The 25,441-nt window shown below is 40.3% G+C and overlaps 3 protein-coding genes across 10 annotated transcripts in view; 1 reads left to right on the top strand and 2 right to left on the bottom strand.

Annotated features, from left to right (window-relative positions):
* Window positions 1-2,548: 2,548 nt before the first annotated feature.
* On the bottom strand, window positions 2,549-9,651 carry TWNK (twinkle mtDNA helicase). The gene is made up of 5 exons (XM_058188720.1): window positions 7,592-9,651; window positions 6,398-6,638; window positions 5,229-5,336; window positions 4,732-4,873; window positions 2,549-4,609 (listed from the first exon to the last, which is right to left on the bottom strand). The coding sequence occupies exons 1-5, from the start codon at window positions 8,790-8,792 to the stop codon at window positions 4,280-4,282; spliced, it is 2,022 nt and encodes a 673-aa protein (XP_058044703.1). The 5' UTR covers window positions 8,793-9,651; the 3' UTR covers window positions 2,549-4,279.
* A 90-nt stretch (window positions 9,652-9,741) lies between these two features.
* On the top strand, window positions 9,742-12,683 carry MRPL43 (mitochondrial ribosomal protein L43). Its single transcript, XM_058188721.1, has 3 exons — window positions 9,742-9,941; window positions 11,427-11,533; window positions 12,207-12,683. Exons 1-3 carry the CDS (start codon window positions 9,811-9,813, stop codon window positions 12,431-12,433), a joined length of 465 nt encoding a protein of 154 aa, XP_058044704.1. The 5' UTR covers window positions 9,742-9,810; the 3' UTR covers window positions 12,434-12,683.
* Window positions 12,684-18,774: 6,091 nt separating this feature from the next.
* The window catches only part of SEMA4G (semaphorin 4G), a 117,886-nt gene continuing 111,219 nt past the window's right edge, over window positions 18,775-25,441 (bottom strand). For 7 of the 8 annotated variants that reach the window (XM_058187847.1, XM_058187848.1, XM_058187849.1 and 4 more), the window contains 3 exons: window positions 21,965-22,119; window positions 20,759-20,820; window positions 18,776-20,063 (listed from right to left, as the gene is read on the bottom strand). In XM_058187847.1, the coding sequence (XP_058043830.1) occupies window positions 19,216-20,063; window positions 20,759-20,820; window positions 21,965-22,119 (1,065 nt within the window). In that variant the 3' untranslated portion in view covers window positions 18,776-19,215. Of the gene's footprint in view, window positions 20,064-20,758; window positions 20,821-21,964; window positions 22,120-25,441 lie in introns of all 8 variants that reach the window. The other variant, XM_058187853.1, reaches the window with a different exon arrangement.

Genomic DNA, 25,441 nt, shown 5'->3' with positions numbered 1-25,441 from the left:
ACATTTCATTAAACCATGTAGTTCATAGAGCTGTAGGATAATGAATCACATGCAAACGTGATGTGAATAAGCATGGTCTGAAATAGAAAAGAGGGAAAACTTACAAAAGTGTGAAACATCCAAATAAATTGTAATTCTCAGTGTGATTTGAAAGCGCTTGAGGAACACTTGGTTCTGAACTCTGGGAAGAGTCATCTCTCCCTTTTCTGACTGCCTGTGGACAGAGATGTTTGTAGACCATAACTGAGTGGTCAGGAGAGTTTCAAATCACCTGGATTTCCACGATTATTAAGCCACAGCAGGAAGTTGGTTATTACTTGGTGTCATGTGTCAGCTCAACCACTGCACTCTGTAAACAGTGGTTATTAACTAATGCGAAAACCCAGCATATTCTGACTTATTCCAAATTATGAAAACATAGTTTATCATGATGCATGAACCAACCCAAAAGAATTTGAAGGCTGGGTTTTCAGAATATTGAATTATGGATTTAGAATAGAATAGAATAGAACTTTTTATTGGCCAAGTGTGATTGGACACACAAGGAATTTGTCTTGGTGAATATGCTCTCAGTATACATAAAAGAAAAGATACCTTCATCAAGGTACAACATTTACAACACAAATGATGGTCTATATATCAATATAAATCATTAGGATTGCCAGCAACAAAGTTACAGTCGTACAGTCATAAGTGGAAAGAGATTGGTGATGGGAACGATGAGAAGATTAATAGTAGTGCAGATTTAGTAAATAGTTTGACAGTGTTGAGGGAATTATTTGTTTAGCAGAGTGATGGCCTTCGGGAAAAAACTGTTCTTGTGTCTAGTTGTTCTGGTGTGCAGTGCTCTATAGCATCGTTTTGAGGGTAGGAGTTGAAACAGTTTATGTCCAGGATGCGAGGGATCTGTAAATATTTTCACGGCCCTCTTCTTGATTCGTGCAGTATACAGGTCCTCAATGGAAGGCAGGTTGGTAGCAATTATTTTTTCTGCAGTTCTAATTATCCTCTGAAGTCTGTGTTTTTCTTGTTGGGTTGCAGAACCGAACCAGACAGTTATAGAGGTGCAAATGACAGACTCAATAATTCCTCTGTAGAACTGAATCAGCAGCTCCTTGGGCAGTTTGAGCTTACTGAGTTGGCGCAGAAAGAACATTCTTTGTTGTCCTTTTTTTATGATGTTTTTGAAGTTAGCTGTCCATTTTAGATCTTGCGATATGATAGAACCTAGAAATTTAAAGGTTTCTACTGTTGATACTGTGTTCTCTAGTATTGTGAGAGGTGGAAGTATGGAAGGGTTTCTCCTAAAGTCTACCACCATTTCTACGGTTTTGAATGTGTTCAGTTCCAGATTGTTTTGGTTGCACCACAAGGCTAGTTGTTCGACCTCTCGTCTATATGCAGATTCGTCATTGTCTCGAATGAGACCAATCACTGTTGTGTCATCTGCAAACTTCAGTAGCTTAACAGATGGATCATTGGAGATGCAGTCATTGGTATACAGAGAGAATTGGGGAGAGCACACAGCCTTGGGGGGCCCCTGTGCTAATTGTACAGGTATTTGATGTGATCTTGCTTAGCTTCACCTACTGCTTTCTGTTTGTTAGGAAGCTTGTAATCCACTTACAAGTCTGTTCTGGTACCTGTAGCTGGTTTAGTTTAGTTAGAAGAGTGTCTGGAATGATGGTATTTAATGCTGAACTAAAGTCTACAAAGAGGACCCTTGCATAGGTCTTTGGAGACTCAAGATGTTGTAGGATGTAGTGCAGAGCCATATTAACAGCATCATCTGTTGATCTATTTGCTCGGTATGCAAATTGCAAGGGGTCTAACAGCGGATCCGTGATGGTTTTCAAGTAGGAAAGCACTAGCCTTTCAAAGGTTTTCATGACTACAGATGTTAAAGCAACTGGTCTGTAGTCATTCAGTTCCTTGATGGTGGGCTTCTTCGGCACTGGGATGATGGTAGAGCGTTTGAAGCAAGAAGGAACATAACACATCTCTAGTGATTTATTGAAAATATGGGTGAAGATGGGGGCCAATTGGTCAGCACAGACTTTTAAGCAAGAAGGAGTTATCTTGTCTGGGCCTGGAGCTTTTCCTGGCTTTTGTCTATGAAATAGGTCCTGCACTTCCTTTTCTTTAGTGCGAAATATGTTATTGGATCAAGATCTAATCTTCCAAAGAAGAAAGTATTTGTAGCTCAGGGTTGTGAAGTTCTTGGTGCCAAGTTTGGTTTGTGTCCAATGAAGTTATTTAGCAGAGTTATGAAACATCTGCAAGCAAACAATCAAGTTAAAGAGCACCCAGAACTCATTTTTATGTCTCGTTCCTACCCACTTTGAGCCAGCAATCCAATTTAACTCAAAAGATTATTGTTGCTGGAGAACTTGATGGGTTAAAATTAGTTATTTTTATTTATTTATTTTTATTACATTTGTATACCGCCCTTCTCCCGAAGGACTCAGGGCGGTTCACAGCCAGTAAAAACCACAATACATATAATACAGGTTAAAAAAAAACTAATTCAATATATGGCCTAAAAATTTTAAATACGATTAAAAAGCCCATTTAAAAACCCCAGTGTAAAACCCCAATTTAAAACTACGTTTAAGCTAGTCCTGCACGTCGAAACAACGTCTTCAGCTCGCGGTGGAAGGTCCGGAGGTTGGGGAGTTGACAAAGCCCCGGAGGCAGCTCATTCCAGAGGGCAGGAGCCCCCAGAGAAGGCCCTCCCCCTGGAGGTCGCCAGCCGACATTGTTTGACTGACGGTATCCGAAGGAGGCCCTCTCTGTGAGAGCTTAGTGCAGGAGAAGCAACAGATGTTGTGACATAAAGCAAGAAACCCTTGAAAATGTAAAAATATTTCCTGAAATACTATTCTTGCAGCTGAAAGGATTACAGAGAAAAATTCAGTATTTATTAGTATAAAGAATCTTATCTATACTGTAAGCATTCCTAAAAAAATGTATCACCGTCTTCAATTTTTGAGGTTGTCGAAATGAATGTATGTGTTAGCATGGAAATCAGAAGAAATCAGAAGAAATGCCCTCAGTTTGAACAGACAAGTGAAAACCTAAGTCAAACTGACCTCTGGTGGAGAACAGAAGGAATATCACACTTCTGCCAATGAAAATGTTTAAAGTGAAATAAATGATGCCTTATACTGCATGTCTTTGAAAAATATTTACAGGAAACCCAAAACTTTGTGGTTTTGTGCTTCTAGCACTGGAGTGAACCAGACTAAGAAAAAATGAAATAAAGATGTCATATCAAGTCTCAGCCTACAATGAATAAGGCATCCTCCCCAGAATCTCACAAATACTAAATCAGAACGTGACAGAATAAAACTCTTTTATTTTCCTATCAAAGTCTTTTACCGTATTTATTTATCATTTTAAAAACAATGTTTTCCTTTTCTTGTACAATGGAAACAAAACACTCATAAGTCTCCTTTTCAATACAAGTTTTCCTAAGCAGGAAATAAATTGAATGTAAATTTCCTACAGTGAACCACTGAAACTGGAAGGCTGAGTCACAAAATAAAGCTATATAAAACCTATATAAAATGTTAACTAAAATCAATGTGGAAATCATTAAAGATATAGCAATGCTTTTTGAATAAAGCTGCATTACTTTTTTTAATGGTTTTTCCATAGCCCCCTTACAGATACATGTGTATGTGCATCTCCCTTTTCAGCTTTCTAATTTCATCACTCAGTTCTCCAGATCAGGGAAAAAAAGTTTCTATTGCAAATTTTAATTTTTCCAACCATTATTGTGTATAGTACTAGAGGATTCAATCAGCAGTTGTGATTCCACACCATGATTTATCACACTAGCTTGTAGGGAACCTTGACTGTATCCCCGTGTACATACAGCAAATGCAGGAGACAACTTACATACATTGGTGTTCCCTGCAGCTGTATTATTCATTCCTTGTGCAAGTAGACATTATGTATCTCTTAACACAAACACAACTCCTCCCTTGCACATACCCCACTGTATGTGTAGCTGCACACACTAGATCTGCTCTCTATTCTGGATGGCATGGGGAAATAATCCAAGTTTCTTTTCAGATTATTTCTTAACAGTAAACAGTGCTATAAACCCTGCTACTATTCACAGATCTCTCCTGCAACTGGTTCCAATGTAACAGAGCTGCAACACAGAAAGAACTTGACCAATGGCTATGTGGTTGGATTGATTATTCCTATAATCAAATGAACCATAGTGATTCTGCTGGCTGCAAATCCTTTCTGAATAAAATTCAATTTCTCATGGCTTGTTGGGTCCATCAGGTGATACACTTAAGGCAGGTTTTGTGCTCTTATTGGATTGTTTCTGGGATCGTTGCTTCTTCGGAACTTCCCCAGCAGTTGCTACAGGCTTTTGGACTGGCTCCTCAGTATCCTCTTTTACCTTCTTTACCCTAGTTTTGCTTTTGACAGGGTTAGAGAATGTAAGGCAAGTTTTGCTGAATTCCAGGGGAAATATTCCCACATCTCCATCAAAGCGATTCTTGGAGACCTGTAAGTAGCGCCTGCCTGGTCCTGTTGTTAATTTCCTATCCTGCAGGATCAACACATTGTCAGCTTCCTGGCTGGCCTGCAACACAGAGAAAGAAAAATAACATTATGATTAGAACAGGGCAGACAGAAGGATCGATTGGGTGGATGAGCAGGTATCTGTCTAGTTCCTTGGAAAAACTTTTATCAAGAAGGATTTACCTTTGCAGATCCAAAAATGGAAGATGTTTGCAGCTCTCTGTCTTCATCTTCCTTCCGGGGATGAATGATCATTGTTACATGGCAGTTGTTGTCTGTAGCAAATTTTCGGAAGGTACCCACAATGTAGTCTTGGAGAGCAAGCCTAGACAGCAATAGGGCAGTATAAAGAATATACTTTGCTGTAAAAATCCGTGAATATCTGAAAAAATGTGTTTTTCTTTCTTGGTGAACAAATAGCGCTAAACTGACAAGAGCAGATATTTAACACACCCTGAAACATTATGGCATTAAAAGCTATGTCAATTTAGGCATAATGATCCTGAGCAAATGTTTAACTATGAATAAGCAACTTTATTCAAACAGGATTGTGGGATTTGCATATTCTCTTCTCATGGCTCTCAACGCAGCTTACAAAGCATGGTGGACAGAGCAAAAGAAAAGGAACAATGCTATAAATTGTGATTCTATGCCAAGGAAACATGAAATGAGAGGATTACCTGTCTATACTGAGTTGCTCCTGGCCCATCATAAACTGGAGATTATCAATGACAACATGAGTAATATCATACATGTACACAGCATGGAGCATGGTATCAATTACTGTCCTGCATGAAAAAATTATTAAAGTTGCAAACATGTAGAAGTTAATTTACTTTGCCATTCCTACCTAGGGAGAGATCAGACCAAGTTCAAATAAGGAGTTTTTTAACAAACATTTGTTGCAGATTAAAACATGTCTGCAGTCTCAATTAATTTAGAGTAACAAATGCATTTATAAAGTTAATGACTAAATAAGGTATCTTAAAATCCTCAAAATCCCAGGAAAAACTATAGTAATTTCATTAATAGCAATCAGAACAAAGAATGAGAAGCTAAAGAACTTCTCTGAAACATTCATTTACACATTACAATATACAATTTGTATCTTAAAGTAAAGGAAACCACATGATATTGTATATCTTTGGGGAACCAACTGCCTTAATGTAAAATAGTGTACTCACTGTATAATTTGAGACCAGTCTCAATATTTGCTAGGCAAAAAGTGCTTTGTAATACTTTCCACTCAATCTGTGCTAGAATATCTCTGGATTTTCCCAGACTAACATTACATAGAGCTAATTAATTTAGTCTTACTTTGACCTTAATACTAAGTATTGCAACATATTTTTTCAAGGATACTTATTAAGTGGTATTTCAGTACTTGACTGCTTCAAAACTCGTCAAATTTGGTATTGATGAATTTGATGCGGAAAATATAATCCCAGTACTCATTGCTTGGTACTCAACATGCTGTGATAGGAAAAGGGGGATGGCTGTAGAGAATGGACAGAAAGTTGGCCATGCTGGGCAGGTCACTGACATAGGAAAAAGGAGAGACAGAAAGTCCTTCCAGGCTGAAACAAAGGGTCACATGGTAAATCACATGGTAAATCACATGGTTTGCTTGGCTCTCATTTTTAGTACTTGTTGAGCCTCCCAGAACCAATTAACAATACCAAGGTACTACTGTATTTCTTTCTGAATTATATCTAATTTGCTAATTAAACAGAACTAAGACTACAAATTCAGCATTACATTAATTATAGCACTGTTTCACTTCTACTGTCTCATAAAAAAGCAATAACCCATGATATACAAAGTAGGAAGCTGCTACCCCAAATTTTACTTGATATTCTGTTGTCCATAGAAGGTCATGAAATGAAGTGGAAGATCCTCAAACTTGTCGGCCCACTCATCATATTTTTCCAGTTGCTCATCCAGTTTTTCCATGGCAAATTGAGTAAGCATGATCTTGGCCAAACGCACGTTATGGATCTCAAAGCTCCCCCATAATGTATTGACTCCTTGCATGCAGAGATCCAGGGCATATTCACTTATGAAAGTGGTCTTCCCACTGCCTGTTGGACCTGATCCAGAAAGACAAAGGTACAATTAGTAAGAAAGGCAGTTTGATCCAACTTATGTAGAATGTGGTTTCACCTGACATGCCCTTTCTTTTGATGGGTAGCTACATTGGCTACTCTGTAGGTTCTCTGTGGATAAGATATGCAAATGGGGAGCTATGTCAAAACACAATATTTTTCTTGTAACGACTATAACATCCCACTTACCCATTACAATAGTACTTCTAGATCAGGAGTCCGTTTTCGCTGGCAGAGGATTGCAGGAGACCACCACAACCGAAAACAGAGCTCAGGAACCCATTTTCATTGGCATGAGTGATGTTGAGCTGGTCACGCCCCCCTGCCCCCCCCTCCGGTCAAACAACCCTGATGCAGCCCTCAAGGAAATCGAGTTTGACACCCCTGTTCTAGATGGTTTGACCACTATTTAGTAATGCAATAAAAATCATGCTTGGAGACGTATATCAAATCTCCCATAGACACTTTTGCTGAACAGTGCATACAGAATCACAGTATGCAGTAAGTCAGAATTTAATTTACTTTCATCTTCACTTTTGCCAGAATTGGAAACATGCACAATTTAACAAGAAAATGCAGCACAAAAAATAAGTTAAATTTATTTTAGACATCTCCAATACCTCTTTTCCCTTTTCTTTCTAGTAATAATCACTTCTATTAAGTAAATTGTGCTTCTCCAAACAAAAATATCTTATGGAAGCAGAAAATCATGAGAAGCTTGTGGGAAACTCGTTTTCAAATCATAAGCTATGTCTGACAAATAAGCCAAAATCTGACAAAGAGCTCAAAGAACATTGCAGAAAATATTTTAATGATTATATATGATGGTGAAGAAAGGATGAAAGGGAAACAGCAATATATTGCTGCCTTGAGTCATTTATAAAAATAATGAAAGCGGGATATAAATAAATACATAAGTAAATAAAATATACACTCACCTGTGAAAACAGTGAGCTCTCCTTTGCGGTGGCCTTTGAGAAGTTTGCTCAGTTCTGGGAAACGAGCCCATTTGACTCCAGCCACCTGATCTACATTGACCAGCTCCCCATACACTTCTTCCCGCAGTTGACAAAACGAAATTATAGATTTGTGGCCAGCTGGCAAAGCTGAGCGTAAAATCTTGGTAAGGTTCATACCACTGCTAAAAGCCTCTAAAGGTAGAAGCTGCTGGTCACTAGGTCGCACCAAATAACAACGCTTAGGATTCAGCTTACGTGCAAAATGTTTAGCAGATTCCCAGGACCGGAGATCCTCTCCTAACCATAAAGTGATCCTTTTAAACTGTTCTAAGTAGGGAAGTAAGGCTGGGGGAAGACAAGAAATCCCACGAGGCAGAGCCAAGGTGGGTAAACCAGTCACTTGATGCAACACCAGAGCATCCAACTCTCGTCCAGTCAACACCACTTCTGTATCACGCCGACTGATCAGAGGCAAACCAAAGAGATTGTGATAGGCATTGGGACGAGGCAACATATTCTCCACATGCTGTACTCTGTCTCCTTGATGCTCAACTCTGAGGAGCTTCAATCCCTTTAAGCTGGTGCCAGAGGGACTGAACCATGGGAAGACCAATGCTTGAGCAGTCCGAAGAAAACGCACCGCAAAGTGTTTGAGAGTGGTATTCGACACACTGGAAATGCCAAATGTAGCCTTGACTTCTTTTGTCTCCTGTTCATCCAGCAATTGCCAGAGAGGCAAGGCTCGGTCCCATATGTGCCTAGCATCCTCTCCACTTTGGTCATTTGGCTCATTAATACTGTGTCTGTCGCTTAATGTTAGTCCTTTATCCTGCAGCTCTACGTTGGCCTGGAAGTCTTGCCAATTACCTTCGACCAGGGTGGCCGTGCAGATAAACTGGCCCGTAGTCTTATCAATAAAGAGGCTGTAACTATGGCGGTGCTGCTGTTTATCTCGCACAAAAATACTGGGCACATGAATGCAACTGTAGCCATCGTGAAAGGGGATTTTCTGGGTTTTGAGGTACTGCCGGATCTCTGTGACGGATGCAGGAGGAATCGGGTCCTGCACCGGTGGAAGCTTTTCCTGTTTGTAGTGCTTACAAGGGGAACTCCCAACAAGCATCCATTTACCTGAAAGGCGCCGGTTATGTAAAAGGAACCGTGACGTCACCGAGAACATTTCCCCTACGTCTGGGACTCCCGTCCTCTGAGCAGCCCGATAGGTTGGGACCTCCTCACTCTACGACCCTGCAGTGCCGTCTCCTAAATGCCCAAAGTGCCCCCCGGGAAGCACCTTTTCTTCCCCTGAAGAAAAACTTTCCTCCCTCCGAGAAGCCAGCGCCTGCCTTTCTGATTATGTAAGACCTTCCTATGCCGCTGTCCTCCTTCCAGTTTAGGGTGGAGCTGCACCCCACAGCCCCATTCCCGTCGCTCTCCGGCCAAGACCTTTGTCTACAAAACCTCCCCTCCGTCCGCAGCCTGACCTCCCAACTCGGCCCCAGCCTCCAGCTCCGGATCAGGGCGCCGGCTCCCCCACGTGCAGCTGCAGAAAGCGCGCCCTGCCGTTCCTTTAAAACCATCACTTCCGAGAGCCGCTGCGGGGGAGGGACAGGAACCAACCCGGAAAGAAACTTGGCGGAACATAAGGACTTCCCTCCACAGAGATATAAAATAAATAAAATAAAACTAATATACGCCCCTCCCCGCTCGTCTCGTTGCCTGAGAGTTTTCTGGCTTTCAGTCCCAAATTGTAGAAATCCGAGGACGGCAACCGAGAGTGAGAGCTGTTGGTATCTGGGCATTTTTGCAGCCTTATGAAGACCGTCGTAACGTCACCTCAGCCGTCCATGCAAACCCTTCCTGTTGGTGCATCACACAAACTGGGTCTACATTGCAAATTTTAAATAGATGCTGACGCCCCAATGATTCCCGCCCCCCTCAACTCTCTCTTGCGAGAACAAACCGGAGGCAACAGGCCAGGCAACTCCAACGACGGAAAAGCCTGGAATACATTTACATCTACATTTCTTGCGGATTCTTTTCTTGCAGAAAACGGAGAGGCGGCTTTACAAGCAACTGACATTCCATGGCCACGGAGAGACGCGGTGGGCGCTAGAGCGGCGCCGATTCCGTGTTGCTTCCGGCTTCACTTCCTGTTCCGCTTCTGAGTTCCGGTACGCGTCGCGTTGCCAACGACGATGACCGGCCGGGGGACCCCGAGCCGCTTCTTGGCCAGCGTCCTGCGGAACGGCGTGGGCCGCTACGTGTGTCAGCTGCAGCGCATCACCCTGACGGTCAGCCAGCACATGTCCAACTCGCTGGGCGCCAGGTGGGGAGAGAGAGAGAGGCGTTGCAGGAGGCGGGCCCGTGTCTCTGCAAGCTTTCGGAACCGTCCGAATTCATGGTTAAGCAGCGCAGGTGTTAAGTGAGACAGGAAAGATGATTAGGGAACTGGGGGCTAAAACATATGAAGAACTGTTGCAGGACTTGGGTGGGACTAATTTAGTGCAGGGGTCTGCAAACTTGGCTCTTTTAAGACTTGTGGACTTCAACTCCCAGAATCCCTCAGCCAGCAAAGCTTTTCAATGAAGGTATTCAACTCTGGGAGTTGAAGTCCACAAGTCTTAAAAGAGCCAAGTTTGCAGACCCCTGATCTAGTGGAAAGAAGGAGTGGGGGAACCTGATATCAGTGTTCCAATATTTGAGCGGCTGCTACAAAGGAGAGGGGGGTCAACCTATTTTCCAAAGCAACAGAAGACAGAACAAGAAGCAATGGATGGAAACTAATCAAGGAGAAAAGCAACGAAGAACTAAAGAGAAATTTCCTGACAGTGAGAACAATTAAGTCAGTGGAACGATTCAGCCTCCTTGGTGGGTACTCCAAGGAGGTTTTTAAGAAGAGATCGGACAACCATTTGACTGGAATGGTATAGGGTTTCTTCCTTGAGCAGGGTATTGGACTAGAAAACCTCCAAGGTCCCTTCCAACTCGGTTATTCTGTTATTTGCTTCCTCCTTCCCGATGTTTGACATTGACTCCTAGCTTCTTAGGAACAAGAAGGGGAAGCCCTAGCCTCCCTTTTGTGCCACAATGGTTGAGCCATGACTCCGGTTAATTGTATACACATTTCACTTATATTGCGGCGCTTGCTTTTCTCCCTCCCTATTTTTGATTTAATATTATCATTCAAAGTAATCTCTTTGATCCCAAAGATGTAATAGAACTGGGCAATATTGCTATATTATGTTCTTTTTTTTCTTTTTTTATTGAAAAAGTTTTACAAAAATTACCCCCCCCCCCTTTCCTCTCACTTCTTCTGTTCTTCATTCGACCCAATCTAAATTATTTTCAGGCAGCAATTAAAAGGCAGGATTGAAAAATTGTGGTTAGAATCACAAATAAAGGCTAGACAATCTAATATTCAGTAGATTGTTTGCACTGTTAAGTCTGCACAGGTTTGTGGAATGCTTACTCCAAACATAGGCACCCTGGTACATATTTTTTTAACAAATGAAGATATTTATATAATTTCGTTCATTTGTACTGTGATACCATGAGATGCATAATATCTCTCTGGTCTCCCTCCTTGGCATCATTGAATGCAAAACGTTTGGAAATGCCAACTGCCACCTATTTTGGAAAAGAAGTGCTGGATTTAGTGGACTTATGTGCTAAGGGGGTTCTCCAATCAAAATAATTTTATAGAAAAGTTCTATGTCCAAGTAGACTTCATTGCTTCAGCAGTGTAATCCCTCACTTGATTTAAGTGTATTTTTTAAAACACCTCAATGCAAATATTTTTGTCTGGTTGTAGAGAATATGTTGAAGAAAAGATAGTGGATTTTGCAAGGCAGAACCCTGGGATTGTGGTTTATGTAAACCCAAAGAACTGCAGGATCCCCACATTGGTTGCTGAATACTGTGAGTATGGAATGTAATACTGAATAAAACCAAATAGAGAATAATCTGTTTGTTACTGCCATTAACCAAGAAATCTGCTCCAAAGATTTAAAGTCTTCTAGGAGATATGCTCAGATCCCTCTTAAAACATAGTCAGGATTGTTTTCTATTTAGACAAACCTTGTCAGTTGGAGTGATCTACTTGTTTCAGTGAAAATATGAGTGTTCTGTTAAGCCAGTGTGGACAGAAAGATTATAAATATGGAAAACAAAATGAATAAATCAATCACAGGGGTGTTCTTTTAATAAGATTATGTAAGCACAGAGACCTTCATTTTCTTGCAAAATAACAGTAAAAACTTGACTTCTATCTATAACTAACTCTTCTATCTAAAACTATCCCAATATGACAATCCCCAGATGTATTGAGATTGGAACTCCTAGTATTCTAAGATAGCAGGTCTTTTGACCCTGCAAGGAAACAATATTGTGAGCTCCAGTCTCAGAGCATCTTGATAGAAATGACTAAGAAATGATAAGTAGAAATGACTGTATCTTCATTGGAAATTTGGAAAAAACTAGTTTACATCATTAAAATGTAAAATTACAGAGATTGGGGAATTGGAAACCCAAGCTATCCAGACAAATGTGTCTTCTAAGATGGAACAAGTTTTTAAACAAATTTTCTTTCTAGTGAATGGAACTGTGAAGGAGGAGCCTTTAAACAGCAAGACTGCAGAAGAGATTGCAGATATCGTCCAAAAGATGGCCAACCAGTCTGGCCTAGAAATCATTCGTATCCGAAAACCTTTCCATACAGATAACCCCAGTATCCAAGGCCAGTGGCACCCTTTCACAAATAAACCCAGCGTGCTCAATGTGCAAACCATAGGAGCCAGACTTCAGTCACTGGAAAAATAAAGCTATGCTGTATACCCTGTGACATTTATGAATGTGACATCTCCTGCACGCAGGAAATCTTTATTTGCTTCCTTCCTTACCTAAGAAAGTGAGTACTGAAGGGAAATGACTGACTTGTGGTTGTGAACTGAACTATTTCTAAGTAAATTCTACTACTGGGTGGTTCTAGGCCTGCATGGTTATGCTAGTAGCCTTCTTCCCATTGTACTTCACAGTTTAATTCTTACTGAAAATAAAGGATGAAACCTAATTTTCTCTGGCTCGTCATTTCTTTCCTCCCTACATAACAATTAATTTTAAAATACAGAGAGGTTTATTGTGAGGGGTTCATGGTTCCAGAGAAGGAAATCATCTTGTTTTGAACACACTTTTCCGGGTTTCTCAAATTGAAGCATGTTTTTTATTAACTCCGGTTAACAGACCAACTGTCCTTTCCTAAAAAAAACCATGACTGTATTATATACACCAGTAACTCCTAGGCTTGATTTATGTAACACATTATACATGGGGCTGTCTTTTTGCATGGTTTAGGAAATAGTACCCAAAGCCTGGAAAGTCTGAAAAGATTCAAAGAGTATTTGGGCTAAAAGTTTTGCACTGACTACCAATTTGTTTCCAGGTGTAATATACTGTGCTACCTAGAATTTTTAAAATCAAGTATAATTTGGACTAGGCTATTTGAAAGAAGGCTTGTGCAAAATATTTTGTACAGAAGCCTAAATAGACTTCACATGGGAAGAGGAGGGGTCATTGCTAGATAAGTTTATATATGTATATCCCTTATTTTTAGAAATAACTAAAGGTGATGAATATAACATTCCCCTTCTTATTTTCCCCACAACAACCCTGTGAAGTGGGTTGGGCTGAGAGAGTGACTAACCCAAAGTCACCCAGCTGGCTTTCAGGGCTAAAGTGGAACTGAACTCACACATTTGTGAGAGTTCAATATATACTTACTTCAATATACTGTATATCTTGACATTGTTGAAATTTATCTCCAATTTGAGCATAATATTCAGTTGGTGAAACAAATTTGCATTCTATATTGGTCTCAATTTATTCAGATTATATAGTGAATTTTCAATAGAAAATTTGCCTTTTACAAAATTCCTTATTTTCAATATATGTTTACTAAGGAAAATGTCAGAATGGGGTTTATATCAGTCAATATTTGTTCCCCCCCCAAAGGCTACCATGTATTATGAAATCTAAATTAGCAATTAAAACCTTTTGATTAAAAAAGTTTAAAAAGTATCAGTGTGATTACAGAAACATGAAATGTACAGACACATATTTGATACATCTTTTAGATGCCAGATAACCCATCATTTCTACCAGATCAAGTGATGGTCTGCTGTTTGCATAAAATTATTCACTAGTGAGCAGGACTGTGAATAATTCCAAAAGGATTTCTTGAAATGCTTAGTTGAGTATATGCAGATCCCCCCTCCCCCTTTTATAAGGAGACAAAATTCCTCACTATCCACAGAGAATCTGAGTAGATTGTGGGGTGGATGGAGGTTGGAAGGGGGTGAATTTAAGGCTGCAGATAGAAGAATGAAAAAGCAATGGGGGGATGAGTAGGGTGTATTCAAGACATCAAAATACCAATATGCTTACATAAATCTATGACATAGTACTTTAGGATGCAATACAGAGTTTGGTGGGCTCATTTTGAAAGGATTATTGTCAATTTGAAAGAAGTACTTTCGAAGTTCTTGAAGAGAAGATTTCAGAGGTCCGCTCATACAAGAAAGGAAAAAAGAAATGAAAGGAGATATTTTTATTTTTTGTAAAAGAAAGATAGCAATACTTCCTGGTTAAGTTGCAGGATGGTAACATATCCATTGTAGCTGCAACAGAAGTGAAAACATTTTGAAGCTTGCCATTTCTCCATCATGGAAACCACTCAAAAAGACAGCAACTTTTGCTATCTGTTTTGGATATGCTAAGATCTTTAGGCTGATTGTTAAGGTTTCATTCAGATGGTCTTTAACATTAAAGTTGCAATACAAAAATATCTTTGTATGTCCTTTATCTGTACACATTATCATTAACATAACAGAGAAGTTTAAAATGGCCCACAAATATCTTAAATAATTTTCGAGTGATCTAAACAAAAGGAGCTATTAATGAGTTTCTTAGCAGTATTTTAAACATAGCTGGAGCAAGTAAATTACATCATATATTGTTCAAATGCTATGCAGAAAAAAAATCAGATTTCCTAATGTTAGAAAAGACCATCAAAAACATGATTATCACAAAATAGTATTCTTCAATGCTCATATTGATGTTTTAGAAATCCTAATAGTACCCTATATTAGCGGCCCATGCCTACATACCATTAATTCGAGTGATCTGGAGTGAGAAACTCTTTCCGATTTGATCAAAATTGAAAATAAAATAAAATGTTCCTTTCTGCCATTGGAGTCACTTTTTCATTCGCAAATTCTTCTTTTCTCACTCCATAATGTAGATCCTCACTCATTCATGTTAGAATAAGGGCAGCTCTAGATGACTTTTGGATAGCTTTGGGAAAGTCTTTCACATCCCTCCAGATGTGTTAGAATACAACCTCATGTATATAGCAAATACAGGGAATGGTTTCTTGAGGCTTAGAGCCATCACATTTAGAGCGCACCATGTTGCGACATCTTAGGAATTCAAGGTGGCTGGAACGTTGTGAAGACCCTTCACTGTAGCACTTGTAGAATAGAATAGAATAGAATTTTATTGGCCAAGTGTGATTGGACACACAAGGATTTTGTCTTGGTGCATATGCTCTCAGTGTACATAAAAGAAAAGATACGTTCATCAAGGTACAACATTTACAACACAATTGATTGTCAATATATCAATATAAATCATAAGGATTGCCAGCAACAAGTTATAGTCATACAGTCATAAGTGGAAAGAGATTGGTGATGGGAACTATGAAACGATTAATAGTAGTGCAGATTCAGTAAATAGTCTGACAGTGTTGAGGGAATTATTTGTTTAGCAGAGTGATGGCCTTCGGGGAAAAAACAGTTCTTGTGTCTAGTTGTTCTGGTGTGCAGTGCTCTATAGCGTCGTTTTGAGGGTAGGAGTTGAAACAGTTTATGTCCAGGATGCAAGGGATCTGCAAATATTTTCACGGCCTTCTTCTTGATTCGTGCAGTATACAGGTCCTCAATGGAAGGCAGGTTGGTAGCAATTATTTTTTCTGCAGTTCTAATTATCCTCTGAAATCTGTGTCTGTCTTGTTGGGTTGCAGAACCGAACCAGACAGTTATAGAGGTGCAAATGACAGACTCAATAATTCCTCTGTAGAACTGAATCAGCAGCTCCTTGGGCAGTTTGAGCTTACTGAGTTGGCGGAGAAAGAACATTCTTTGTTGTCCTTTTTTAATGATGTTTTTGATGTTAGCTGTCCATTTGAGATCTTGCGATATGATAGAACCCAGAAATTTGAAGGTTTCTACTGTTGATACTGTGTTGTCAAGTATTGTGAGAGGTGGAAGTATGGAAGGGTTTTTCCTAAAGTCTACCACCATTTCTACGGTTTTGAGTGTGTTCAGTTCCAGATTGTTTTGGTTGCACCACAAGGCTAGTCGTTGTTGATGTTTATTTCTTTGGTGAACATTCTATTGCAGTTCTAATTTATTGTCCTGTTGAGAATGAGCTGGGTGGTACCTAAATGTGATCAATGAATAAAAATGTTTCATCTTTTGTCAGTCTGGTGTAATTTTTTAATCATTTTACTGATGAGGATTTTGTAAACCACTTTGAGTCTCCATCAAGCAGAGCAACAGATTAACCCAATGGGGTAAATAAAATAAACTTCAGTGTTCTTCTGCTCTATATTAGACATAAGCAGCTTTGTCTAATGAAGTTTGGCAAATGTCAACTCCTTCTCTCATTATACTAAATCCAATTGAGAAAATAGATTTTAGAAAAGATACGGCCTAATACCAATTAGGTATTAGCATCTATTCAAGATCTAAGCATCTATTCTTGCACCTCACTAAATTTAAAATTTACACATTTTACATTTTCTATGCATGAGATCTATTGTCAGAGAAAAGAAACACAACATTTTGAAGGAAACAGGAAAGAGTTCATATAGATAAGTAAATAATACTGTAATCCAAATTTATCCGGTTAACTCAGACAAATGATTGCTCATTTTTGACCTTTTACTCTGTCCCAGCAAATGGCATTCAAAACTTGTAAGTTACCTTTAATGGGCATAAGGTTTGTTTTAAAGTACTTCATGGCTGCTACGCCGGTTGGAGGGTTTGGGAGTGGGAGGCACTGTTTATCGGTGGTTCTCCTCCTACCTCTCTGACCGGACGCAGACGGTGTTGACAGGGGGGCAGAGATCGACCCCGAGGCGCCTCATGTGTGGGGTGCCGCAGGGATCAATTCTCGCCTCTCCTGTTCAACATCTATATGAAGCCACTGGGCGAGATCATCAGTGGTTTTGGGGTGAGATACCAACTGTACGCTGATGATACGCAGCTGCACTTTTCCACCCCAGGCCACCCCAATGAAGCTATTGAAGTGCTGTCCCGGTGTCTGGAAGCCGTACAGGTCTGGATGGGGAGGAACAGACTCAAGCTTAATCCCTCCAAGACGGAGTGGCTGTGGATGCCGGCACCCCGGTACAGTCAGCTGCAGCTACGGCTGACTGTTGGGGGTGAGTCATTGGCCCCGATGGAAAGGGTGTGCAACTTGGGTGTACTCCTGGATGGGTGGTTGTCTTTCGAAGACCATTTGACGACCGTCTCCAGGAGAGCTTTTTATCAGGTTCACCTGATTCGCCAGTTGCGCCCCTTCCTAGACTGGGATGCCCTATGCACGGTCACTCATGCTCTCATGACCTCTCGCTTGGACTATTGCAATGCTCTCTACATGGGGCTCCCCTTGAAGAGCACCCGGAGACTCCAGTTAGTCCAGAATGCAGCTGCGCGGGTGATAGAGGGAGCGGTTCGGAGCTCCCATGTAACACCCATCCTGCGTAGACTGCACTGGCTGCCTGTTGGCTTCCGGGTGCGCTTCAAGGTATTGGTGACTACCTTCAAAGCGCTCCATGGCTTAGGACCAGGATATTTACGGGACCGTCTACTGCCATCTTCTATCTCCCAGCGACCGGTGCGTTCTCACAGAGAGGGACTCCTTAGGGTGCCGTCAGCCAAGCAATGTCGACTGGCGGCCCCCAGGGGGAGGGCCTTCTCTGTGGGGGCTCCTAACCTTTGGGAATGAACTTCCCCCAGGACTTCGTCAGCTATCTGACCTTCGGACCTTTCGCCACGAACTTAAAACCTATTTATTCCATCTAGCTGGACTGGCTTGATTTTAAAATTTTAATTTGCTTTTATGGGTTTTAAATTTTTGTAAATTTTATAGGGTGTGATTGTATTTTAAATTTTGGCCAATTGAATAAGTTTTTTAAGGGGTTGTTCTTAGTATTGTATGTGTTGTTCTTTTTGTATTTTATTTTGGCTGTGCACCGCCCTGAGTCCTTCGGGAGAAGGGCGGTATACAAATTAAAATATTATTATTATTATTATTATTATTATTATTATTATTATTATTATTATTATTATTATTATTATTATTATTATTATTATTATTACCATTAGAATTTAAATGCCAGGTTTGTACCTAGCTGCTATTGGCTGGGAGCACCCTCCAGCCCCCAAGATGTAGCTGAATTACCGCACTCAGTACCTCTCTCCTGGCCTTGTTGGCTAGTCTACTGAGAGGAAGATCAGAGATGACCTATCCATTCACTATGCTGACTCCAGTCAACAACTATGAATATAATCTCTGTGTGTAAAATAGAGAACAACAATAATGCCTGAAGCTAATCATGGTAAAGGGGATGCAGTGGCTCAGGGGCTAGGACGTTGAGCTTGTCGATCGAAAGGTTGGCAGCTCAGCGGTTCAAATCCCTAGTGCTGCCGTGTAATGGGGTGAGCTCCCGTTACTTGTCCCAGCTTCTGCCAACCTAGCAGTTTCGAAAGCACGTAAAAATGCAAGTAGAAAAAATAGGGACCACCTTTGGCAGGAAGGTAACAGTGTTCCATGCACCTTTGGCGTTGAGTCACGCCAGCCACATGACCACGGAGATGTCTTCAGACAGAGCTGGCTCTTCGGCTTTGAAACGGAGATGAGCACCGCCCCCTAGAGTCAACAACGACTAGCACGTATGTGCGAGGGGAACCTTTACCTTTTAATCATGGTAAATCATGTTTAAGGAGGATTCATCTTTCAGCATTCATGATCGCAATTCATCTTAAAAACAATTTAAATGCAATTTTCACATTAAAAAAAAGAAATACATAAAGGTAATTTGACTGTAAATTGTGGTTTAGAGGGTTTTATCAAAATTTAGCTGCCAACTTCTTAAAATCATAATTAAGCCTTCATTTCTTACTTAAGACCCCTGGTTGGCAGGATTCAGAGATGCCTCATGATGAAAGGAAGTAGGAGACAACCAGACAAAACCAACACATCTCTGTGGCCCCCGTTTATTGATCAGCCTTTTATATAAATATAATTCCCATTTATACAGATTTCTTTGTTTATAGCAATTGAAAAACAAAACAATCAACAGCAGCAACAACAAAAAAGACAACAGTAAGATAAAAGAAATGAGTGCGGAGTCTGTGGCGGCTCCGGAGGCCCACTCCGGAGGTAGTTGCTGAGTCCTAACACTGGTTCTTTTGGCCTGAGGAGGCAGAATTGTGCAGTGGCAAGAGAGAATAGTTCAGCACATGGACTCTCTCTCCCCCTTACACAGAGCTCTCATCCAGTTTTTCTACCAACTGGGTATGTTTCCGCTTCTCCAGAATTTTGCTCAGCTCCTCAGTGAAAGAGTTGTATAGCGGTGAAGTACATGGCTCCTCATTCTGTCTCAGGAGCATGTAGCTGTTGCCATTCATTTTGCGGAGCATGTTGGGCAATGTTGAAATGCCATTGGTGAACTCAGCAGGGAGAGGGGGAGGGGGAGGGGGAAGGGCCAGAGGTGTCACTTTGGGTGACAGTGACAAGGTAGTGGCTTCTCCGGGGATGATCTGAAGGCAGCCATCTGGATAGGTGCTCAGCTCCTCTTCATCCTGCCTTCCTTTGCTCAGGCAATTTGAAGAAACAGTCTGCAGTTCTACACTTGAAGGTTGGGGACCCCCCAGCTGATATTTGCCTCTACGCCTCTGTAAGCAGCAGACATAGAAAAGCACAATCATGAGCACGAAGCATAATCCACTCAGCACTGTAATGATCATAATGTAGATAAAGTTCACGTTCCCAGCATCATCTCTGGCCAAATGCCAAGATGGGAAGGTTGGAGTGCCGGGCGGCTGTGGCCCCAGTTCTTTGGGCAGCACAGTTAGAGCATATGTGGCTACCAAGGTCTGCAGGCCATTCTCCTCAGCGTAGCATTGGTATTCCCCACTGTATTCAAGCTGTGTGTCTGTCACCAACAATCCATCTACACCTAAGCGGAAGTGTCCTTGCCCATCCTCAGCAAACACTTTGGTCCCGTTCACCATCCAAGTCGCCCGTGCCAAGTTGGATGTCTGTTCACAAGGCAAGAGCACATCACCACCATGCAGCACTGTCCGGTTCTTCTGCACAAGCACAGCTGTAAGAGACACAATAAGACAAGAGCTCTCTCACTACCCAACTTCTGTTGTAATAATTCAGTGTCAGCACACAGTGTCACTTTAATTGTAGGGAAGAGGGGTTTGGGACTCTCAGTCTGAAGGAGGTAAGATGCCAAGTGCTCAGGTTAAGAATGAAAATTTCAAAACTCTGAAAATACAGTTTAAAAACAAATTAACCAAATTAACCTTTTTAGGAAAGAAAAGACAATCTGGGGACTGAATTTGCAAAGATCCAGATATTTAAGCTCAGGTCAGGAATTATCACAACTGCTTCATCCAAAAGCTCTTTCCATGGGCTGTGTTCTTCTATGCTCATGGGTCTAAGCTATTTGCCATTTCTATCTTCTCCTAACCCATCACTGAATTTGCTTGTAGAAAATTATTTTTGAAAGCAGAAGAAACTCATAAAGCTAAGAATTAAATGCAGATTGCCTTAATATGTAGCTACAATTTGTGCATGGATAATTGGGCTTTTGTGTTTATTTTATTATTGCACACAAATTTATACTGGTTATATTTGGTTGCCTAGGAACACTAAGTCTGCAAAAGGAAAAGAAAAGGAATCTGCTACTCTTTCTGTCCAAAAGAATTAGGAAGCAGTTGATCTCTTCTGCATTCTTTCAACTACTAAGGAGGAGAGGGGACCAAGGAGAGAAGGGACTGACAAACTTACCCTGCACAGAATCATTCCAGCAGCCCATGTTGCCATGCAGCACATCCTGAATCAACAGAGTTCTGGTGAAAATAAGTAGGACTCTGATCAGTTAGGAAACACAGCAGCTAGAAGATTCTTAATCTCTGCAATATTCAGTAAACCTCTCATGAAATCTATTTGGCTGTATGCAGATTCTTTAATACATACTTATATAACTACACGTTTGCTCAGCACTTCAATATGCACAATAAGAGAAACTGTTGTTCTTACCAACATTTCTTATTTCATCTCAGAGTGTTTGTTACTCTACAGAGTGTTTGTTACTCTACAGAGACATAAATACTCAGATAGCACATTATTACAGCATAAAATAAAGAACTCTTCCGAGCTTAGATGAAGCTAAGCTTTTGTATATTGAGATGCTGATTCTCAGGAATGCATTATCTGAGGACACCTAAACTGATCCTAAACATTTACAGTATTTTTTAATAAAGTAATGGATAAGAGATATTTATTTAAATAAATAAAGATATTTATATAAATCTGTTTAATTATGTTTAATGTGTAGCTGCCTTGCATTTTTGAGCTGTTAATTTTTGGAAGCTTTTAATATGCTTGTATATAGTAATAGAAATATACTCTATGGCTGAGATTGGGTTGATATGCTCAAGGTTCCACTGATTAAACAATACCTCTTATCAGAGTCCAGAAGAATACTTTTTCTGTAGTAACACCTGCCCTCTAGAATGAGGTTCTCCCCCATCACCCCCACACCAAATTCAAAAAACTCCCATCCTATTGGTATTTCAAAGCAGCTTCAAGGCCTGGTCTTTTGCCTAGTTCTTTGGAGAAGACAACTCATGCTCCTTTCTGTTCTCCTCTGGGTTTGTTTGTTTTTTGGTCACAGTGTGACCAACCATAGTAATAAATATGCATTTTTGCTTTTTTTCAACTATGTCCTTTACTGTTGTTGCTTGAAAGTTACAACTGGCTTTCAATATGAGCCAAATTTTAAAAAACACCAAAGCAAGAGAATCCTACTGGATGTGCTCTTTTGAATGAAATGGACAGAGAAGGCATACTTCAGACCTAATGTGACTCTACTGATCAAATAAATAGGACATCTACAGAAGCTGCAGCAGATCCTCCAAAATTAACCTGATCTCAGTTAGAGACAGGAATCCTGAACCCACATTTTCTTCTTCACAATCATTATTTTCATACCTGTCCAGAACATCAGCTACTTCTCGGCAGCTCTTGCCATCCCAGGCACAATATGGATCTCGGGCCAGAATACAACTGAAGCAGGAGATGTATTGTGAACAAGTAGACAGTGGTAACTGCAAGACGCCACTCTGGGCCCCAATGTATAAGTTCCTCTGCAAAAGAAGGATGCTTAGCACTGATTCTGCATACTACTTTTGATGAATGTATCTGTCATGGTTTTCCCATCCCTACCCTAAGGCAAGGTTTGATTCTGCCCAATCACAGATGAATGGCAGCTTAAGGTGTGGCATTCCAAAGCCTGGCTTAAGACATGGAAGAGTGGAAATGTTAAAACATGGTCAGGACTCTTTACCACTGAAATCTCCACCGACATCACTAGGATAACACAGAGAGGGCTTCCTGATGGAGCTTCTGTCATGCCAGAATCATTCACAGGAGTTCGGATAATGCAACTGACTCTTTTCCCCCCAGTGCCCCAGCCTGTTTTTATTTCCACAAAACATTTTTAAATGTTTAAATGTTCAATTAAAGAACCAGCAGCTGGTTTTTTTTGCACCAGCTTGGTTAAGGTAACACTTGTTTAAGTTTCAATGAGCTAGTTCAATAACCAGATTAAGCATGTGAATGGAAATCAACAGTTGGCCAACCATTTTTTGTTCCTGTACTAGAACTATAATCTGGAAGCACCCTTAATGTCCTGACCACTTCTTCTTCCCATCTAGGTAGATAAAGGAATAGAGATAGATAGCCATTTTTAGGTGATGGCAAGTAAAAGAAAACAAAATGTGACCCTGTTTCCACAATACAAAGAGTCCAGTTAGTCACTGACTTAGATCTTTCTTATTGGTGCTTTTGGAAATAGTGATGCTATTTGAACTAAAAATATCTGTTTGCTGAATACAAAATACCTGCCAGGAATTAATCTGTTTTCCATCAGTCCTTGCACCTGTAGAATTCTAGCATAGCTTTACTATCTAACTTGTCCTTCCCATCAGTCATTCAGAAGGCACCAGGTATAATTGGGTTGCTGCAGTTTATCACTGTCTGAGATATATTATTATGTAGTGCTAGGCCTTGGCAGTGCCACTATAATGGAAATGCTTGCTTTTTCAGCCACTCTTTCCTCTTCAGATCATGTCCCTGGAGAATCAGGGAAGTAAAACCGGGCAACTAACTTTTTTTATATTCCCATGGTACAGCTGGGTGGAATTCCTTTATGCAAATTTTGGTTGGTTTGGTGGTATATTTACCTCCACTCCCTTAGTTGAATCAGTCAACTGACCCACCTTTGTTGTTTCCATAACAAACATCCATGAATCTAGTTAAACATGTGGAAGCAAAACCAATGACTGTTTATATTACACATAAGGCACAAACTAGGCAAGCACTTTTTGTCTTAGCATATGATAAAAGTCAGCCTCTATGGATGTTGTGTCATGTGAACCCATGTAATATGGGTTAATGCAGGGGTAGTCAACCTTTTTATACCTACCGCCCACTTTTGTATCTCTGTTAGTAGTAACATTTTCTAACCGCCCACTGGTTCCACAGTAATGCGCCGTATATCGTCATCTGCACATGCCTCTTGCGCATCGTGGATTGGGTTTGGGTGGGGCGCCAGCTACCAGCTCTGCTTGTCTGTTACGGCTGGTTGGTATGGGGGGAGATGCGCGAGCTATTCTGGGCTCTTTTGTTTGCGGTCGCACTGTATCGCCATTTAGTTTCACTTACATAACGTGAACTAAACTTATGCGCAGGCGATACAAATAGTATATTTTCAGAAATTTAAATTGTCACGGGAAATTTTATGAAAACCTAATGAAAATGTTTTTAAATAATGCTATGAATTTTTTTTTAAAAAGTCAATTAAATTTAAAAAAAAGGAAAGTGCTTCAGTATCGGACAAAACCCCTACCGCCCACCATGAAAGCTGGAACGCCAACTAGTGGGCGGTAGGGACCAGGTTGACTACCACTGGGTTAATGAAATAAACCAAGGTTATTCTAGGTGTGCTATATGAACAAATGTCATGAACATTATTTACCAATAATTAGTAAAACGGTTCTGCCTTGGATCTCTCTAACTACTTTATCCTTCTCTTTCATCAACAGAATACTTCTCTCTCAGAATAATATTTTGTGTTTCTGCTAAGGAGGATTATGATCCCCCAAAAAGGACACTCTTTGTTGTCTTGGCTGCAACATCAGAGTTTTCCAGCAGATGGAAGCAATGAAACAGAACACAATGCTGGCATTATCCATGCAGCCATTTATTTCACATTTATTTATTATTTATTCAACATGGACCAAGACTATTATTCTATCAACTATCTACTATCCTAGTATGTAGAAGTGGGTCTCCAATAGCAACCTTCATATCAAAACAAGGAACAGACATTTTCTCTTTAATGGAAGATGGGAGGGGGGGGAGACCAGTCTTCCTCCTTGCATCCTCCTTGCATTTTCCTTCTAATAAGCAAAAAGATTGCTAGTTAAATATAGTTTCTCTAAGTGATATGAGCAAAAGACAGATGAGCAGGTTCAGCTAAACTTAAAGATATTCTGTTGAAACAAATACCGTAGTAAGAGTGCACACTGGGTATATCATACTTGGGCTAAAAAACTCCAAATGAACACTAGATGATAGCAAAGACATAGAGAAAATTCTATTTCTTTGCTGCCATCTAGTTTCCCCTGGATTTTTGTAGTCTAGCTATGTTATGCTTACAAAACTAATAAATTAAGTTTTAACACAGCCTATCTCATATCCTCTAGATGTGTTGTATGCTAACTCCTCATATCCATGCTGAAAGAAGATGAAGAGTAATCCAGTTCATGGAGAGAGAGCCAAAATGAAGAAGGCTATTATACAGATTAAACATTATTCCCTTCTGCAGATTCTCGCATTTGGCAATAAATAATAGTAGCATTTAGAGCAGGGTGGGAAATCATGGCCGTTTTATGGCTAGCTCAGGAATTCTGGCAGTTGAAGTCCACAAGTCATAAAAGAACTATAGTTTCCCTCTCCTGATCTAGAATAAACTTGGGATAAAGCTGAAACAGAGTCAGCACTTTTTTGCCTGATAGGAACAGAGAAATGCTAATGTATTGACTTCCTAACTAATACTCACATCCTTGGCATAAACTGTTTCAACTCCTACCCTCAAAATGATGCTATAGAGCACTGCACACCAGAACAACTAGACACAAGAACAGTTTTTTCCCAAACACCATCACTTTGCTAAACAAATAATTCCCTCAACACTATCAAACTATTTACTAAATATGTACTATTATTAATCTTCTCATTGTTCCCATCACCCATCTCCTTCCACTTATGACTGTAACTTTGTTGCTTGTATCCTTAAGATTTATATTGACTATTTCCTAATATGATTTGATTGCTTATTTGTACCTTATGACTATCATTAAGTATTGTACTTTATGATTCTTGATGAATGCATCTTTTCTTTTA

Source organism: Ahaetulla prasina, chromosome 6 (assembly GCF_028640845.1).
Source record: "Ahaetulla prasina isolate Xishuangbanna chromosome 6, ASM2864084v1, whole genome shotgun sequence".
Classification (NCBI taxonomy): Eukaryota; Metazoa; Chordata; class Lepidosauria; order Squamata; family Colubridae; genus Ahaetulla; species Ahaetulla prasina.
The sequence above is the reverse complement of the archived record's forward strand: the minus strand, read 5'-3'. Positions and strand labels throughout refer to the sequence as shown.

Excerpts from the sequence above, each read along its gene's own strand:
- TWNK (XM_058188720.1), bottom strand. The coding sequence starts at position 8,792 with ATGTTCTCGGTGACGTCACGGTTCCTTTTACATAACCGGCGCCTTTCA. Across the intron at positions 5,337-6,397 it reads TATGGACAACAGAATATCAA|GACAGTAATTGATACCATGC; the intron begins GTAAAATTTGGG and ends TTTTTCATGCAG. Across the intron at positions 4,610-4,731 it reads CCATTTTTGGATCTGCAAAG|GCCAGCCAGGAAGCTGACAA; the intron begins GTAAATCCTTCT and ends TCTGTGTTGCAG.
- MRPL43 (XM_058188721.1), top strand. The coding sequence starts at position 9,811 with ATGACCGGCCGGGGGACCCCGAGCCGCTTCTTGGCCAGCGTCCTGCGG. Across the intron at positions 9,942-11,426 it reads TCCAACTCGCTGGGCGCCAG|AGAATATGTTGAAGAAAAGA; the intron begins GTGGGGAGAGAG and ends GTCTGGTTGTAG. Across the intron at positions 11,534-12,206 it reads CACATTGGTTGCTGAATACT|TGAATGGAACTGTGAAGGAG; the intron begins GTGAGTATGGAA and ends TTTTCTTTCTAG.